Source organism: Acipenser ruthenus, chromosome 18 (assembly GCF_902713425.1).
Source record: "Acipenser ruthenus chromosome 18, fAciRut3.2 maternal haplotype, whole genome shotgun sequence".
NCBI classification, from domain to species: Eukaryota; Metazoa; Chordata; class Actinopteri; order Acipenseriformes; family Acipenseridae; genus Acipenser; species Acipenser ruthenus.
The window spans coordinates 1334722-1353453 of record NC_081206.1 but is presented as its reverse complement, the minus strand read 5'-3'; the positions used below and the strand labels follow the sequence as shown (position 1 = coordinate 1353453).

Here is an 18732-nt window from a genome sequence, read left to right as displayed (position 1 = left end):
TTAGCCTGGGAGACTGGAAACTGTATACAGAGGAGAGGGGGGCTCTGTATCCCAGCGCTCTTTATTTAGATCTATTGTCACGCGGTAGATCTTTAACATCCAGTGGCTTTGCATTTGCATGGTTTATCAGCAGAAGATGCTTTGAAGAGATTAGCCCTGTCCCAGCACCAGGGAGCAGGGGGGGGCTTTTTTAGAAACCATGAGGATGGTTCTTCTTGTTTCTCACCTTATCTGCAGCAGCTCTATCAATGATAAGAGCCATTAGGGGATTTGCATATCTTGAAGGGGAGCTGCGAAGTCTTCTCAAATTAGCAGGGATAAACTGCACATTGTCCCTCGTGGGTAACCAGTAATGCATCCTTTCACCCCAGCTAATGGTCTTGTGGAGGGTCAGTTTTTTCCTGGGTGTGATTGTGGGGAGAGGAAGGTATCTCTTATCAAGTTCAGTTTGAAGTCTCTGGTATTAGTTGTTTGTGCCGCTAGAGGGATTGAAATCCTGCTCGTCTGACTGACATGGGCTGCTTGTTCACCAAGCCCGTAATAAACAAACTGACACTTTTAAACAAGGGGTTTGTTAACAGTCTTAGTTTTGTTAACATTTTTAACTTGTTTTAGAATTTGAAATCAGAAAAACCATTGCGCTAATGACGATTCAGAGTAGATGGCTTTGAGAATCTAGCCCTGTGTTGAAATGTCACCCGGCACACCTTTCTGCACGCATGTTTATTTGACCTGATTCAAGGCGGTGCATCAAAAACATCACTTTGCCAACATTGCCATGCATCTTGATTTTAATGTACATTACAAAAACAAGGGATGTTTGGGTAGCAATTATAAACCCAAATCACAGAGTAACGAATGAACAAATGGCACCATCACGAGTCATATAGCTGTGGGCCGTGTTCACAGAACCCTGCGCGTTCTAGATGCATATCTCGGTTTGAAATCAGGTTTATGAAAATGCCAACCCCCTTCCCCAGGATGACCCTACACACGCCCCTGTTAATACAGTATGACTGCTGACTTTGAAGTGACGGTAACCTGGCCCTGCTGGGTCCTTTCATCGACATATAGGCAGTGGGGATTAGGCTTGGGCTCCTCAGGGTGGATATTTCAACACACAGCACATGAAAAGGGCCTCTCCCTTGCAAATCACTCGGGTTTCCATGTACATTGAAAGCCCTGCCCCTTTTAATCCTGGGATAATGAGAAATCCCATCTGAGGGCTGAAGCCTGAATCACAGGGCTCCCCAGCCTGGCTATTCTTCAAACACAGAGGGGAGAGATTAGGCAGCGGTGTACAGGTGGTACAGATGAGGTGTAATCCCTCTGCAAACACGGAGAGCAGAGAGCTTCAAACACAGAGGGGAGAGCAGCTGAGAAAACTGAGAGCCAGGCCAGCTGATCCTGAGAACCTCCCGCACGCGCCGTGTCCAAACAATACCCACTGTGCCAGTCCCAACCACAGGACCCTGATCCTGAGAAACTCCTGCATGCACCATGTCCAAACAACACCCACTGTGCCAGTCCCAACCACAGAACCCTGATCCTGAGAAACTCCTGCATGCACCGTGTCCAAACAACACCCACTGTGCCAGTCCCAACCACAGAACCCTGATCCTGAGAAACTCCTGCATGCACCGTGTCCAAACAACACCCACTGTGCCAGTCCCAACCACAGAACCCTGATCCTGAGAAACTCCTACATGCACCGTGTCCAAACAACACCCACTATGCCAGTCCCAACCACAGAACCCTGATCCTGAGAAACTCCTGCATGCACCGTGTCCGAACAACACCCACTGTGCCAGTCCCAACCACAGAACCCTGATCCTGAGAAACTCCTGCATGCACCGTGTCCAAACAACACCCACTGTGCCAGTCCCAACCATAGGACCCTGATCCTGAGAAACTCCTGCATGCACCGTGTCCAAACAATACCCACTGTGCCAGTCCCAACCACAGAACCCTGATCCTGAGAAACTCCTGCATGCACCGTGTCCAAACAACACCCACTGTGCCAGTCCCAACCACAGAACCCTGATCCTGAGAAACTCCTGCATGCACCGTGTCCAAACAACACCCACTGTGCCAGTCCCAACCACAGAACCCTGATCCTGAGAAACTCCTGCATGCACCGTGTCCAAACAACACCCACTGTGCCAGTCCCAACCACAGAACCCTGATCCTGAGAAACTCCTGCATGCACCGTGTCCAAACAACACCCACTGTGCCAGTCCCAACCACAGAACCCTGATCCTGAGAAACTCCTGCATGCACCGTGTCCAAACAACACCCACTGTGCCAGTCCCAACCACAGAACCCTGATCCTGAGAAACTCCTGCATGCACCGTGTCCAAACAACACCCACTGTGCCAGTCCCAACCACAGAACCCTGATCCTGAGAAACTCCTGCATGCACCGTGTCCAAACAACACCCACTGTGCCAGTCCCAACCACAGAACCCTGATCCTGAGAAACTCCTGCATGCACCGTGTCCAAACAACACCCACTGTGCCAGTCCCAACCACAGAACCCTGATCCTGAGAAACTCCTGCATGCACCGTGTCCAAACAACACCCACTGTGCCAGTCCCAACCATAGGACCCTGATCCTGAGAAACTCCTGTGTACAAAATCCTCATTCTGACTGGAGGCCTGGGCAGGAGTGAGGCATGTTTCCAGCCTGCAGAATGCATCGCCCGCCCCAAAAATGTTCATTAACACCTGGTGCCAAATCAACCTTCTTCCATGCAAATAGCTGCTAACACTGTGTCTCCACTTAAACATGACACTGGGGACAATCTCTTCACACCTCACTAACTCGTATAATTAGAGGTACCAGAGAAAGCAAATATTGATTTGGGAATAAATGCTCCCTGAAAAAGCCTGTCAGCTGAGGAGCGCTGCGTTGTTTAAAATGGGAGGTTCATCTTCTCTTTAAACACTCAGTAGGGTAGGATTTAGAAATACTGCAAGGAAATTTAGTGACACCCCTTTCGACGAGAAGTCTTCTTAAACTGAAGTCAGAAAAAATACTTCTAGTTGAGACATGTCTTATTGAATTGATTTCTCTTTTACTATTTCTAAATGTCATATTAAACTAAACATATCTGTTAACACGTTGCATGGTGTCTCTAATCGTAGTAGTTATTTAGTAAATTACAATGTTATTATGCAGACTTACAATACACTTAATATATAAACTGAACCCTAACCCTTTTCTAAAACAATTGTGCACTTATATATATCATGCAAAAAGATTTACAAATACATCACATTGAAATGGCCAGAAGAGAATGCTGCAATAATGGAGTGATAGTAATAATAATACGTTATGTGTTAATACTATGCTATTAAACTCACTTACATTTAATATTTCAGAAATCGCATTTAAAAACAAACCACGAAAATCAAATCTCCTGTTCATCTGTCGGAAAAAGAACTTTAAGAAGAATGTTTAAATTATTGTTCAGTTTACTTCCAAAAACCCAGAGCGGTTACTGGCAGTGATGCAATGCTCCACTGCTCCACCTTGTGGTGCTGAATGCAATGACACCTCCAGACCCGCGTCTACAGCACCTATTACACCTCCTCAGGCTGAGGCATCAAGGGCTTGTAGCGCGGGCATGTCGGCCCCTCTCAGTGCAACACTGCCACCTAGTGTTGCATCATGAAACCAACAGAATGTTCCATTGTGGAAAGTGTTACCCTTTTCTCCAGAGACCACAGCCTCATATGAAGTGCACAGAATTATTCACTTACCTTAATTTATATAATTCATATGCTTTATACTATGATTCAATTTTGTAAATAATTAAATAAGTAAATGGATCCAATTAAGTACCTAAATGCAATTCCTAAAATGAACTTTGACCAATGTTGAAGTAGACTTGCAGAAATGCAATTATTTAACACATTTAGACCTTTTCAATGGCATACCTTCATTTTTGCTCTGTTTACACTAATTGGTGGTTATTGAATAGTCATGATATATTGATAATAGCCAGTAAATCTAGTATTCTGAAGCAAAGTTTAGCAACCCCTTAATGCAGAAGACTTAAAAGATGAAGCTTTTTTTCACTCATTCAGCTTTAATATTCTGTACTGTATAAAACAACAGCTGTTAAGACTGTCTGGGTGTGATTATATAACAAGGTGTTTGCATAATTCTATTTATCTTCATGACTCAGATCATTTGAAAAGCAAATATATGGAAATGACCAGCATTCAGCTGCTGTGCTTTGTTGCTATCATCCAGTGAGTGTGGGTGGGAAGGGCTTCGTACACAGTAGCACCTGGGAGTGGGGGCTACTCCCCACCCCCTCCCGAATCATCATAACCCCCTCCTCCACAGTCATGTGATCCCCCTTCATAGCTAGACTCTCTTCCCCAGCTTTCCCCCCCTCCATAGTAACTGGTCACAGTGTCATATGAACCCTGTCCGTAATACCCAGCTTGCTGTGTGAAGGAGAGCTGGCCGTGGGTCCCTCCCACGTCCGAGGGCTCTTTGTCAGCTGGCTCCCACGAGGGGAACCCGGAGCCTGTAATGGTGGAGCCCAGCTGGGAGTCATTGGTCACACAGTCACAATCGCAAGCGTCATCATCATCATCATCATCATCGGAGGAGGAGGAGGAGGAGGAGGAAGCAGAGCTGCACTCGCGGTCTTTATCATTATCCATCTTCTTGGTCTTTCTGGAAGGGGTGATGATTCCCCAAACTTTGCTGCTTTTCTTCTTTCCCTTTTTCTTCCTGCTGACCATCGCCCCCATCTCTCGCTGTCAAGCAGAAACACAGAGAGCAGTGAGTGAGCTGTGACTGAGGGCAGACCAGCAGCGCCGCCCCTGTGGTTTATACTGGAAATGCAGCGTTGCAGTAATTGCTAGAGCTTGGGCACTAGGGGGCAGTGTGGCCTAATCATTTAACATAAGTGACTGGGACAGATGGCGGCAGTGGGTCTTATTTAACTCCCTTTTTTTTTTTTTTTTTTGCATGAATCATGTTAACATTACAAAATGAGACACAAAATACTGAGATTGTTTAAGAGAGTTTGAAAAATATCACTTTGTTGTTTGGTTTTAGTTATTGTAGAAAATGAATATGCGTTTTACCTCTTTCAACAAACAGGAGTTAATTCAAGACTGGAATACACAATTTGAAAACATGACCCAGTGTGTCTCAGTGGTTAGGGCTGAGGGACAGGGAGGCAGTTCGGACTTGTGATTTGGAAACCGGTCTGGCTAAGTGGTCAGAGCTAAGGATTGGGTTACTTGCCCCTATGCAAAGTTTGCAGTACTTTTATCTCTAAAGAAATCGAAACCTATTTCTAACATCCACTCTAGAAACCAAACTAGATGTTAAATGACTATGTTTCTTTATAAAACTTTAAAAACTTTAAACATGTTTGAAAGCATTTACAAACCTGTTCCAGGCACGCTAAGGGCACATTCTAGTCATGGACGAAGCATGAATACACCTGGCTCCAAGCTTACAAGATAAACACTTGTTTAAAGTGTGTGAATATTCTGTGGCTGTAATCTAAGATCGTTGGTATCTGTGTTACATTCTTCCATACTTCTGCCTTATCTGTGCTTTTCTAATACTGTCCAGCTGATAGATACAGGTTCAATATCTGGATCATCGGAAAGGAAGTTCATGAGATTGTGGGTCAGATGAAATCTGAACGTTTTGCGCTGTGCATTAGGTAATGTCCTTTTTAAAGACAATTTCAAGGATGCTTTTATACAGCATGCGTGAATACTGATGTTTAAAGAACAATAAAAAAAACATGCAAATGAAATATAAAGGTGACATAATGCCACACCACAATACACCAAACACAAACCTGGACTATCAAAGACCATACAGCACACTATATTATATATATATGGTAGTATACTTTGTACTTTCTAAAAGAAATATTGCTTTTTAGTTATTGAAAGAGACAGCAAGCAAATACTGTACAAACGATTGATTGCTACAAATTCTTTGACAACCATCTATCAATAGATCCGATATTAGATTCTAAGTTTGTTTGGGAGGTAATTCCACTGGGACATTTCTTTTTTTCAAAGAATGCATTTAAAAGTGAACTGTGGAGATATTTAAGATGTAATTCTCACCTGTTTCAAGTTCAGATCCTGATGAATCCACGCTCTTCTGTTTCCTCAGCTTGTGAAAATGACAGACAGGCAAATCCAGAGCCTTGTTTAAATGGAACATGAGGGGCATGCAAATGGCAGCGTCATGCAGCAGCCAACCCTGTGCAAGAGGAACAGCGTTGAGTTAATACCTGCAGGGCCAGTCACACAGGCAAACCACTGAAATAACAAAGAAACAGCCAGCACTGTGCCTTAGAGGAGGGGGGTAATAGACCGGCGCAGCGCTGGTTTGCATTGCCTGGGTGTTACAATGCTGGGGCACAAGGCTTCACTGTGGAAGGGAGTGAGTCAGTGTGGGTGTTACAATGTTGGGGTAACAGGCAGGGGCACAAGGCTTCACTGTGGAAGGGAGTGAGTCAGTGTGGGTGTTACAATGCTGGGGTAACAGGCAGGGGCACAAGGCTTCACTGTGGAAGGGAGTGAGTCAGTGTGGGTGTTACAATGCTGGGGTAACAGGCAGGGGCACAAGGCTTCACTGTGGAAGGGAGTGAGTCAGTGTGGGTGTTACAATGCTGGGGTAACAGGCAGGGGCACAAGGCTTCACTGTGGAAGGGAGTGAGTCAGTGTGGGTGTTACAATGCTGGGGTAACAGGCAGGGGCACAAGGCTTCACTGTGGAAGGGAGTGAGTCAGTGTGGGTGTTACAATGCTGGGGTAACAGGCAGGGGCACAAGGCTTCACTGTGGAAGGGAGTGAGTCAGTGTGGGTGTTACAATGCTGGGGTAACAGGCAGGGGCACAAGGCTTCACTGTGGAAGGGAGTGAGTCAGTGTGGGTGTTACAATGCTGGGGTAACAGGCTTGGGCACAAGGCTTCACTGTGGAAGGGAGTGAGTCAGTGTGGGTGTTACAATGCTGGGGTAACAGGCAGGGGCACAAGGCTTCACGTGGAAGGGAGTGAGTCAGTGTGGGTGTTACAATGCTGGGGTAACAGGCAGGGGCACAAGGCTTCACTGTGGAAGGGAGTGAGTCAGTGCAGCTCAGCGTGTAGAGATCCCAATCCTCACTTTAGACTCTGTTTCTTTTTTCACTTGCTTTGGACTCTCCAGTGAACCACATTCACTCTCAAAGCAAATCCAGTGTCTCATTTAAATGGGACATGACTCATATTCAAATGAAAGTATTGCAGTCATCTGTGTAAGAGACGTATGGTGTTTTCTTTGTCACAATGCAAAACTACTGAAATAGCAATGAAACAAAGAGACAGGAGCTTACTTCCACTGACAGCCGAAGCAGCGTGGACGGCAGTGAGCCTGGTTTGGACAGCCAAAGCAGAGTGGACGGCAGTGAAGTGTGGACGGCAGTGAGCCTGGTTTGGACAGCTGAAGCAATAGGTTAAGTGTAAAGGTCAGACCATGCCATTGTGTTGATCTGATGAAGAAAACGTATTGTTGTTCACTTTGAAGACCCCGAAGTCAGGAGTTGTTTAAAGCATGTTTTTTTCAAAGTGTGTTTTGATGGATTGAATACAGATTGATATTGATGAAGCTGAAAGAAAATCACAGCAGCAGCCCTGAACAGTCGAATGAATATCACATTTATTAGCACAGGTTTGATCTCATGAGTAAAAGCTCTGCTCATATTGCCTATTCCAGGAATCTTGCGTACAAAACCCTTTATTACGTGTTGTTGTTCCAGTCCAGCATTTGCACATAATGATTAATACAATATTATTCTACATTCACATTCAACCCAGCTCTGTTCATAAACACCTTGTTTTTTCTTCCCACAGAGTTCGCTGTTGCAGTCTGCAAAACTAGACTGTTTCCCCAGGATAAGAGAGTGCAGCCAGGTGGTCACTGAACACACAAACATGCCTGTGTTGCAGTGTGGAGGGGCAGAGCCTCATCACTAGCACGTCCTGCCTGTGGTTTTACCCATTAATCATTCCCTCACTCTCACTGGGGTTTGGGCTTCATTGTCATCCAAAGTTCAAGTCTCAGTGACTCAGAAATAAGTCTCACATAGAGAATGCTCCACCATTTATTTCTGAAACATGAAAACAATGTGACGGAGGCCATTTCAGCGTATCTACAGTCGCCAATGCTTCCACGGTTATCAGTGGCATCAGTCCCTTGTAAAAGTTTCCCATAGTAAAAGTTTCCCGTAGTTTATTAATATGCTTTACCATACCTCTCTGGTCTTTACCATGCTTAACTATGCTTTATTACACTTCACTTTGCTGTGCTTTTATAAGGGTTATGACATCAATTGAATCAGATGAGCTATGGGTTATGGAAATAATAGCTCTTCTCCTGTTTTAGATACTTGACTCTTGACTTAATGATGAAGATTCACTGCTTATGAGGCTGCTGGGTCAAACATAACTAGTGTGTGTGTAACACCGATACCTTTTATAATAACAATTAGACATGAATGTTGATCTTGTCCTTTTGTGAACCATGCAAGTTCAATTATTAAAAAGCCTTGTGCATTGTACTCCAGCAGGGTGCCAGTCTGAACTGTACGACCTGGGCAGCACAGGGGAAGGACCCCTGGACAGTGTGCTCCCTCAACAGGCTCTGTGCAGGAGTCAGCAGCACATGCAGCAATAACAGAACTGACGCTGGCCGCTATGAGGGGGCTGGGTTATGTAATCTGTAACAGAACAGGAGGAGGGAGGGGGTGGATTAGTCATGACGCACAGCACTATTTTCTCAATGTATTTTATCAGTTTGAAAAGCTATTGATTTATCTTGTCCTGGCTCCTGTCCAGTTCTGTGTGAGAACATTGCGAAGGTCTGAGGTGACGTTAAAACGCCGTGAGGTAATGTTAAAACACACGCGGGCATGTAGATAGATAGGACCAGCGGCTGCCAGGAGCTGTCCACAGATTTGAGTCTGATAGAATGAATCAGGGAGCACCCTGACCAGAGGAAAACAAGAGCTGAGAAATACTGCAGGGGATCCAGTGACAGTAACATCTCACTGGTATTGGTAAAAGAACAAACCAGTCCTGCAAATACTGTACAAAAGCTAGACTACAGAGCTGGACTTGTATTGGTCCGATCTGTAAAGAATTGTGGGAAAAGAGCCTGTAGCTCACATATATGTTTCCCACATAGGAATTAGTTTGGGATTTCATGTTTTATTTCTAGATGGTATTAATAATGGTTTATTATGTAGTCCCTCTCACCAGCGAGCTCTTGTCTGCCCAGCTCCTCAGCAGTGATGTCACACTCTCTCTGCCACGCTGACTGTCTGTCTGCACAGGGCAGACTGGCACACACAAGCAGGGGGGTGACTGCAGGGTGTACTGCACCTCTTTACCCTGTAACCTCTTACTGTTTCAGCCTAAACCAGCAATCCCAGCTGGACTTTGCAGTCAGTCTTAATAAAGCAGTTTAACCCATCGTTAACTTCATCACCTGATCTTCTGATCCAGGACACGCGTGTCTATCACGAACAAGAAGCCCTGTGGGTTGTTCCATGACCGACCACAGCAGGTAACCCGCAGTAAACAAGAAATCAAATGGAAAAACCCAAGCGGAAAACAGAACTAATCTATTCTGCCTACAATAATGAGAGCCTCACAACATAACACTACTTTAAGAGAAATGTGAGCGATGCAGTGGCTGGGAAACATCATTGATGTATATATAGCACTTGTTTTTTAAGATGCATACAGGTATATGTCTCTTACACAATTTGCAGTGGTTTATCAACGTGTCCCTGAATTAGCACAGCTATCCAGTTAGTACTGGATTATGCAGCTACCATTCCAAAAGACTGCGCAGACTCTTACACAACATGCTTGCAGTGATAACCTCGAGTACTGGCCCTCATGCCTCATAGTGCTGACAATAGCCAAGGTTAAGGTAAGTGCCTGGAGTTTAAAAGCACTTAAAGTGAGGCAATTCACGAATGGTTGTGCAGCGCTAGACTTTACAACTGTAGCAAATACTGTACCGGCCGCCCCGGCTGAGCATGGAACACAGTTGTATCAGTGGTGTTATCGGATAAGGTTAACTGTCAGGGACATGCACACGCTTGCTTTAACATTTATGAGATTGAAAATTTGAAAAACAAAGTGACACCAGTGCGGCTGCATTGGAAGTGCTATTCCCTGGGCACCCACATCGAATAGTCATTGTCCTTAAATGACATGGATATCTGCACACGCTGACCTGACCGACTGCTAGCCGGCTCTTATCTATGGGATTACCCTGTGCTGTATCTCGCCAGGCAGCATCACACACAAGTGCAAGCTGAAGCACAGACCTGTGCAACTCTAAGCTTTGCTTTCATTGTTTATAACGTAGTTGCCGTTGATTCTGCTTCTAGTGAGAACTTTGTGTGGACAAGCGGACTTCAATGCACCAGCTGAATTATTCTGTAAATATGCATTTATGAAATCATCCTATTAAAAAGAACTCGACAGAAGGATGCTTTTTTTTCAGGCACGAGATTACCCTTAAGGCTCCCCTATCGATTCAGCTTGCCCCGGGACACAGACCAGAGGACTGAGGCTCAGGCATCTAATGCAGTGGCAGGAGCTCCCCACACAAGCGCAAACCCTTGATGCTGCACAGCTGAGCATTGCTTTAAAGGTGATATGTGTCCCTGCCCCAGAGTAATCTGTTGTGTTTCCATATCGAACCTCAGGTTCTGCTTCATTCGCAGAGCAGAGCTCCACAACATGTCAGAGGAGCACAATTCGTCGCTTGTTTTAAATAGTGGTTAGTTTTATCCCTGGTGACTAATAATACTATAGTATTCTGTATGGTAGTTTTATTGCACGTTCAATTATTTTCTAATTTTATATTATTTAAAGCACCAGACTAACCCCAAGCTTCAAAGGAATGACCTATGAAGATAGGTTGATAGATCTGAATTTGAAAGACTGAAGACTTTCAAATCTTAAAAGAAATTGACAAAGTGCAGCACAGAAACCAGGACCAGAGGACACACAGTTAGAAATGAAGTGAGAATAGACTTAGGATAGAGGGTAGGAGCCCCAATGTGGTGAGGGGATGGAATGGGTTACCTAGTCATGTTGTTGAAGGAGACTCTTCTTCACACAGAGAGTGGTGAGGGGATGGAATGGGTTACCTAGTCATGTTGTTGAAGGAGACTCTTCTTCACACAGAGAGTGGTGAGGGGATGGAATGGGTTACCTAGTCATGTTGTTGAAGGAGACTCTTCTTCACACAGAGAGTGGTGAGGGGATGGAATGGGTTACCTAGTCATGTTGCTGAATGAGACTCTTCTTCACACAGAGAGTGGTGAGGGGATGGAATGGGTTACATAGTCATGTTGCTGAAGGAGACTCTTCTTCACACAGAGAGTGGTGAGGGGATGGAATGGGTTACCTAGTCATGTTGTTGAAGGAGACTCTTCTTCACACAGAGAGTGGTGAGGGGATGGAATGGGTTACCTAGTCATGTTGCTGAATGAGACTCTTCTTCACACAGAGAGTGGTGAGGGGATGGAATGGGTTACATAGTCATGTTGCTGAAGGAGACTCTTCTTCACACAGAGAGTGGTGAGGGGATGGAATGAATGGGTCACCTGGCCATGTTACTGAGGCAGAATCACTGGGATCCTTTAAGATCCAACTTGACAAGTTTTGAGATCAGCCGGACACGCGTAGATGGGCCGAACGGCCTCCTCTCGTTCGTAACATTTCTTGTGTTCTGAAGTCGGTCTGCATGAAAGCTGCTGTGCGGATGTATATTGTTCAGTGTTGTTCTCTGTATAGTTCTTTGTGGTATTTCAGTGTATGATAAAGCACTGGAGAGGATGCATCTCAATATGGATTTCAGTTTAAACAGTTTCCAATCTGTCCAAGAATAATGCAATGCTAAACATCAGCACATATCTTAAATCTTATTTCTGGTCATGTATGTCATAAATTGTTGTAGTTTTTAAAGAAAAAAATGCAAACACAAATATTTATAAATAAAACAAATATTTTATTTAGTTTCCTCTAGATGCTTTTTTTTAAATATAAAGAGTTTAAACAAGCATTACACAATAGTATATAAAAAATAAATTCACATTTCTAGGACAGTTAACACAAAAAAGATCAGTAGACAGAAAATCTTCCAGTAACATTCATATTCGAAGATTGCATTGACATGTTACTTTAAAAATGGTTCCCCTGGAACACATAGAAACGTTTTATGCTGTCACCTAAAAACGTGTACGACAATAACTTGAGACACAATCAACAATGGCTAACAAAACATGGATTCAGTACATCCCTGACTGTGCATGCACTTGACTGTGCAATCTAGACTGATTAAGGTCAGGGCATACGTAATCACTATACGCTAAACACTGTAGAGCACATCAAAGCATACAATCAGTGCCTACACTGGTTTCCACTGCCTTGCGCAGGCTGTTGTGCAGCATGCCTTTGTCAGCTGCTTTTTGCTCTGCTGGTTATGCCATGCCCTGTTTGTTGGCTGAGGTTTGGTAGTTGTTGTGTTTGACGGCTCCTCAGAGCTGCTGTATCCTCTGTTCCAGGTGTCGAAGCTGGACCTCGATTTCGAAGGGGAGGTCGTCGTTGACCTGCTCCTCGAAGTACCTCCGGATCTCGCGAGCCTCCTGCTCCCAGAAGTCCCTGGAGATGCTGAAGAGCTCCTTAAGGTTGATGGAGCCCAGCCCCTGGACGTTGAGGGCTCCCTCGGTGGGCAGGTAGCCGATGGCGGAGGGGAAGACCCCGGCCTCGCCGTCAACGCGCTTGAACATCCACTCCAGGACGCGCACGTTCTCCCCGAAGCCTGGCCACAGGAAGCGGCCTTGCTCGTCCTTACGGAACCAGTTGATGTGGAAGACCTTGGGCAGCCTGGCCTGGGGCCGGTGCTCCATGCTCAGCCAGTGCGCCAGGTACTTGCCGAAGTTGTAGCCGAAGAATGGCCTCATGGCGAAGGGGTCGTGCATGATGGCCTTGCCTGCGAACAAACAATAACTGGGTGAGTCTTAAAGTCTTAGAAACGTGGACTCGAGAAAATCTGAAACCGTTGTGTTTCAGTGCTGCCCCAAACATTTTAGATTGATATATTTATCAAAAGGGTTGACAAGCCATAAATGTTGATCTGCTCAAGCTCTTTCAAGCGGTCCAGTGCTTCTCTTACACTTTTAGTCCCGTTCATTCCCTTGTCTCACCTTTGTGCTCTGCTGCTGCCGTGGCCTCTGACCTCATCGCTGCGCCAACGAACACGCCGTGCTGCCAGTCGAAGGCTTCGTAAACCAGAGGCACGCCTGCAACCCAGAGAAGAGGTGCAATTCACACGAGGGTCCTCTTAATGTACTGACTCTACACGCTGGTGCAATTCACACGAGGGTCCTCTTAATGTACTGACTCTACACGCTGGTGCAATTCACACGAGGGTCCTCTTAATGTACTGACTCTACACGCTGGTGCAATTCACACGAGGGTCCTCTTAATGTACTGACTCTACACGCTGGTGCAATTCACACGAGGGTCCTCTTAATGTACTGACTCTACACGCTGGTGCAATTCACACGAGGGTCCTCTTAATGTACTGACTCTACACGCTGGTGCAATTCACACGAGGGTCCTCTTAATGTACTGACTCTACACGCTGCAATTCACACGAGGGTCCTCTTAATGTACTGACTCTACACGCTGGTGCAATTCACACGAGGGTCCTCTTAATGTACTGACTCTACACGCTGGTGCAATTCACACGAGGGTCCTCTTAATGTACTGACTCTACACGCTGGTGCAATTCACACGAGGGTCCTCTTAATGTACTGACTCTACACGCTGGTGCAATTCAATCACTGTCTCTGTGTGTTTTAAAATCAGCACAAGGGGCTAGCTTTCCCCTTCAGCACAACCAGAACCACATAACACTGGGTGTCGAAACCTGAAACCTACGTTAATAAATAAATGGACTGCAATTGCTTTTTACCTTGAGGTCTGCGCCCTCCGAAGATGATGGCCTCGATGGGTACCCCCTCGGGAGATTCCCACTCGGGGTCGATAATCGGGCACTGGCTGGCCGGGGTGCAGAAGCGGGAGTTGGGGTGGGCACAGGGCTCCTCTGTAACATTCAGAGAGGGAGGGTGGAATGCAGTTAATAAACAGGACGGTACGCAGTGAAGAAACAGGTCCAGTGAAAGTATCTGGGGTGCTTAAAGCAGCGAGCAGCTCTCCCTTACCGCTCTCCGGGCTCCAGGGCTGGTTCTTCCAGGAGGTCACAGAGACTCCCTCGGGCAGAGGCTCGTCGATGCCCTCCCAGCACACGCCGCCGTCGCTGGTCTCCGCCACGTTGGTGAAGATGGTATTCTTCATGATGGTCTTCATGGCATTGGGGTTGGTCTTCACTGAGGTTCCAGGGGCCACTCCGAAAAAGCCGTTCTCTGGATTGATGGCTCTCAGGTTACCTATGGGAACAGTTCCTGCTGTGAAAACCAGCCCTTGTCTCTGCTTAAAACAAGGGTTCTATTAAAGCAAAGCAGTTGAATTCTTTATTTGCGGAACAAGCCTCTGTGTATATATGTCCAGGCTTTGAAATGAAAGCCCAAGATGGGTCTCTTACCTTCTTCATCGAACTTCATCCACGCAATGTCATCTCCCACGCATTCCACTTTCCAGCCCGGCAGAGAGGGGTTCATCATGGCCAGGTTGGTCTTTCCACAGGCGCTCGGGAACGCAGCAGCGATGTACTTCTTCCGGCCCTCAGGATTGGTGATGCCCAGGATCTGGTCAGGGGAGATAAAGCCCTTGTTAATGATCTCTAAAGATGTGGCTCCGTCATTACACACTAGGCTTCCAGATGGTCAACTAGCTCCCCTTAACTGTAGTGGGGGTTTCTGTTAAATCTCCAAAGCCCCTCCTGAAACTTACAGTAGGATGCAGTTTTGATGCATGCAACAACAACCCTCGCGTTTCTATTTGAGCTCCTGCTGTTCTCCCACAGCTTCTGTTTGAGACAGTAAGCCAGGCAGTGACCCTCACCAGCATGTGCTCGGCCAGCCAGCCCTCCTCCTTGGCGATGCGGGAGGCGATCCTCAGAGCAAAGCACTTCTTGCCCAGCAGGGAGTTGCCTCCGTAGCCGCTGCCGAAGGAGATGATCTGCCGCTTGTCTGGGATGTGAGCCACCAGGGTGAGCTCGGGGTTACAGGGCCAGTTATTCACCAGCGACTCTACAGGAGGGGAAGAAATCATTAGATGAAAACTGTTAGATGAAAAAGTTGTTGTTTGTGTGCATTAAATGATATCTGATAGCGCTTTACAATCAGCGTTGGGAATTGTACTGTAGTTCCATGTGAATTGATATAGCATTGTAATGCATCTGCTCACGATGCACATGGCAGGGTACTTTTCTTGCGTCTGAACAGTTGTGTCATCGGGGATTTTAATTATCATCACAGTATAACCCAGCCAAGCGCTTGGAGGTTGACTCACTCTTGAGAGGCAGGGGGCACCCCACTGAGTGGAGGCACCTGACGAAGTCTTCGCTTCCTAGGGTCTCCAGCACAGCCGATCCCATCCTGGTCATCACGCGCATGCTGGCCACCACGTAGGGGGAGTCCGTCAGCTGCACCCCGATCTTCGACAGGGGGGACCCCACGGGGCCCATGCTGTAGGGGATGACGTACATGGTGCGCCCTGCGGACATGCAGCAGACAAACCACATCAGACCACCAGAAGAACGTGTTTGACTTCATCTGAGCGACGCTCTTAAAGGCTGTTCATATTGTAAAGATGAATTCCTCTACAAGCGCCTGTGTTGGAACCTGTTCAGTGGTCACTGTTTGTTAGCTCGTAGGCTGGCTGCTGCTAGGGCATTGCTCACTGCTCATTGTTTTTCTTATCCTGGATAGCGGTATATTTGTGTAAAAACACTTTAACATTTTTGTGAATAGGGCTCTATAATTCAGATACTCCTGAGCGATCTTAAGATGTTTGCTGTAAACTTTGCAAAGTGAACTGGTGTTTCTTTCTTCCTTGAGTTGCACATTGGCATACCATGGCTTTGCCTTATAAAAGTGTCTCATAGTAAAAGTATAGCAAAGTGTAATAAAGCACAGTGAAAGCGTGGTAAAGCATAGGCAAGCACTGTAAGGAACAGCTATGGGTAGGTATGGGAAAGCATATAACTTAAAGCATGGTAATACTGCAGAAATGCCGTGCAGAAATACCGTGGTAAACTGTTACAAGGGTGGAAACAGCCATGCACACTTCCCATACCTTTCATGCAGCCGGGGAATCGGAGATTCTTGGCTTTCTCGAACTCCTCCTCCGACATCCAGCGTCCGAGCTGGCTGGTGCCGCTGGTGGGCGTGGGCACGGTGTCCCTCTGCTCCTCCGTCACGATCACCGTCTTGCTTTCCACTCGAGCCACATCCCGGGGGTCTGTGCGGGCCAGCCAGCTGAAAGCAGAACGCAGAGCATTACTATCAGGAGAGATGCACGTGGAAGGGATTTGCAATGTTAGGTCCTAGTCACCAGACCGGGCTCTGTTTAAAGACTGCTTTTAAAGCATCTTTTGAATATATATATATATATATATATATATATAGTGGAGTTCAATCTGTTGGATAGCCCTGCCTTACAGAATGCTTACAAACACTCTCAACACCTCAAAAATCAGCCTTTAAATAAAGCGTGAGCCGAAACTTTGTGATTCTGGCAAATAGTTACATACTGTACAGCATGCATCAACAGATTCCTAATAACTGCAACCAAGCAATATTTACAAGAAACAGCATTGTACTGAGCAAGATTTTAGAAGAAAAAATCAAACAAACCTGACTGAAAATGGACATCATGGCAAAATACACTCTACAGTGACCTGCACTCTTAATATATGTTTAATGAATTAGATGTTAGCTACACAGCATGCATAGAGCCCTTCCAGAACAAAAAAACTGTCTTTGAAAAGAGTTGTAAGGAGGAGCGCTAACATTAGCAAAGTGACTGGCTTTCTGAAAACAAGCGCAAACTATCCACTGGATTAACGCTTCACACCCGGCTGGGTCGGAGATCTTGTTGAGATACTACAGCCTGGAGGAAACCAGTTCACCTACCAGTTCTCGTACTGGGTGAGTTTCTTGATCATGCCTTGCTCCTCCAGCAGCGCTAGTACCCTCCTGCTCTCCTCCTCGGATCCATCGCAGATGTGCAGGCTGTCGGGCTGGCACAGGCGGGCGCTCTGCTCGATGAAGTCCCTCAGAGCGGGGCTCAGCGCGCCCAGGTCTCCCTGCAGGACTCGCATGCTGGACAGTGGATTGGGTTGCAGCTGAGGAGCCATGATGTGGGGATGCGAGGATCTGCCGGACTTCTGTGTAAAACAGTTCAGCGTCCTGCAATTAGAGAGGGGAGACACGGTCTTAACACACGTTGCTAATTATTTTGTAGCAGCATACATGTGCATTCCTTGGCAAAATGCAGGAGACATTTTAAATAAAACTCCCAACACAAATACAGCACCATAGCGGACAGTTGCAAAACAGTTACAGCTGTGCTGTAAACACACGTATAATACACATTCTCTCGCTTACTCATATAGACTTACTTTGCGTTTTCTGTCCTGTTTTCTAAGTTGATCCTGAAGCCTCGGCTTATTCCTGGAGCAGCACTTTTTCTGTGATAAATGTTGCTGGCTTTTGAATAGTTCACTGGGCTGTTCTTGGTGTGATTACCAATAAGTCAGGTCCCTCTATAAATACTGAGAAGCCGGTATGTCCGTCCTATGTCAGCTGTAACTAAAGGGGGTGTGTGGGGGTCGTTCAGTGTGCTGTACATGAACTCAGCCCCCACCAAAAAAACATCACTTAATAATTAACCTCTGCGCGAAAATTACTCAACCAACAACTTGTTTATGACGCCTGTCCATTAACTTACAATGAAAACCCCAGTATGAAGCAGTTGCGCCGCTCGTATCTATCAGCACTTTGGCCCAGTTTACTCTTCTGATGCAATACATTTGCTCTGTTACTTGCTTTCCAAAGACATGACGAAAGGTTGCCGGTCCGTTACGCACCTGACAATCGAACTCTTGCCAAGAGTCAGTATCAGCTTGCTCTTTTCTGATTGGTTTGTGGCGTTGGGGGTTTGGCGGAGGCGTTGTGAGCAAAGATTCTGGATTCTGCGATCTTCAGCAATTTGAAATCTGTCCTTGCACCCTCTTTGACATCGATATTCTTTCTTTCTTTCACGTTATGATTATATTTATTCTAATTTATCTAATTGGGTTGTTTTTTTTTGCATAATTACTGTATCTAATAGGAGATTGAATATACGGGGCAGCAGTGTGGAGTAGTGGTTAGGGGCTCTGGACTCTTGACCGGAGTGTCGTGGGTTCAATCCCTGGTGGGGGACACTGCTGCTGTACCCTTGAGCAAGGTACTTTACCTCGATTGCTCCAGTAAAAACCCAACTGTATAAATGGGGAATTGTACGTAAAAAATAATGTGTAAAAAATAATATAATTGTATGTAAAAAAAAAAAAAAAAAAAAAAAAATGATATCTTGTAACAATTGTAAGTCGCTTTGGATAAGGGCGTCTGCTAAGAAATAAATAATAATATATCTGCAAAGTAACTTCGACACAACGTATAATCTACCAGACAAAAAAAAAAACATATAGAG

The 18732-nt window shown here is 45.8% G+C and overlaps 1 protein-coding gene across 1 annotated transcript; it reads right to left on the bottom strand.

Annotated features, from left to right (window-relative positions):
• Positions 1–12052: 12052 nt before the first annotated feature.
• Positions 12053–17832, bottom strand: LOC131698561 (phosphoenolpyruvate carboxykinase, cytosolic [GTP]-like). Its single transcript, XM_058990691.1, has 10 exons — positions 17657–17832; positions 17169–17444; positions 16330–16511; positions 15544–15747; positions 15094–15281; positions 14675–14837; positions 14295–14519; positions 14045–14176; positions 13272–13367; positions 12053–13057 (listed from the first exon to the last, which is right to left on the bottom strand). Exons 2-10 carry the CDS (start codon positions 17390–17392, stop codon positions 12603–12605), a joined length of 1869 nt encoding a protein of 622 aa, XP_058846674.1. The 5' UTR covers positions 17393–17444; positions 17657–17832; the 3' UTR covers positions 12053–12602.
• Between the last annotated feature and the right edge of the window lie 900 nt (positions 17833–18732).

Coding starts and splice junctions, on each gene's coding strand:
- LOC131698561 (XM_058990691.1), bottom strand. CDS start 17,392: ATGGCTCCTCAGCTGCAACCCAATCCACTGTCCAGCATGCGAGTCCTG. Junction 14,520..14,674: donor GATGAAGTTCGATGAAGAAG/GTAAGAGACCCA, acceptor CTGTTCCCATAG/GTAACCTGAGAGCCATCAAT. Junction 13,058..13,271: donor GGCAGCAGCAGAGCACAAAG/GTGAGACAAGGG, acceptor GTTTGTTCGCAG/GCAAGGCCATCATGCACGAC.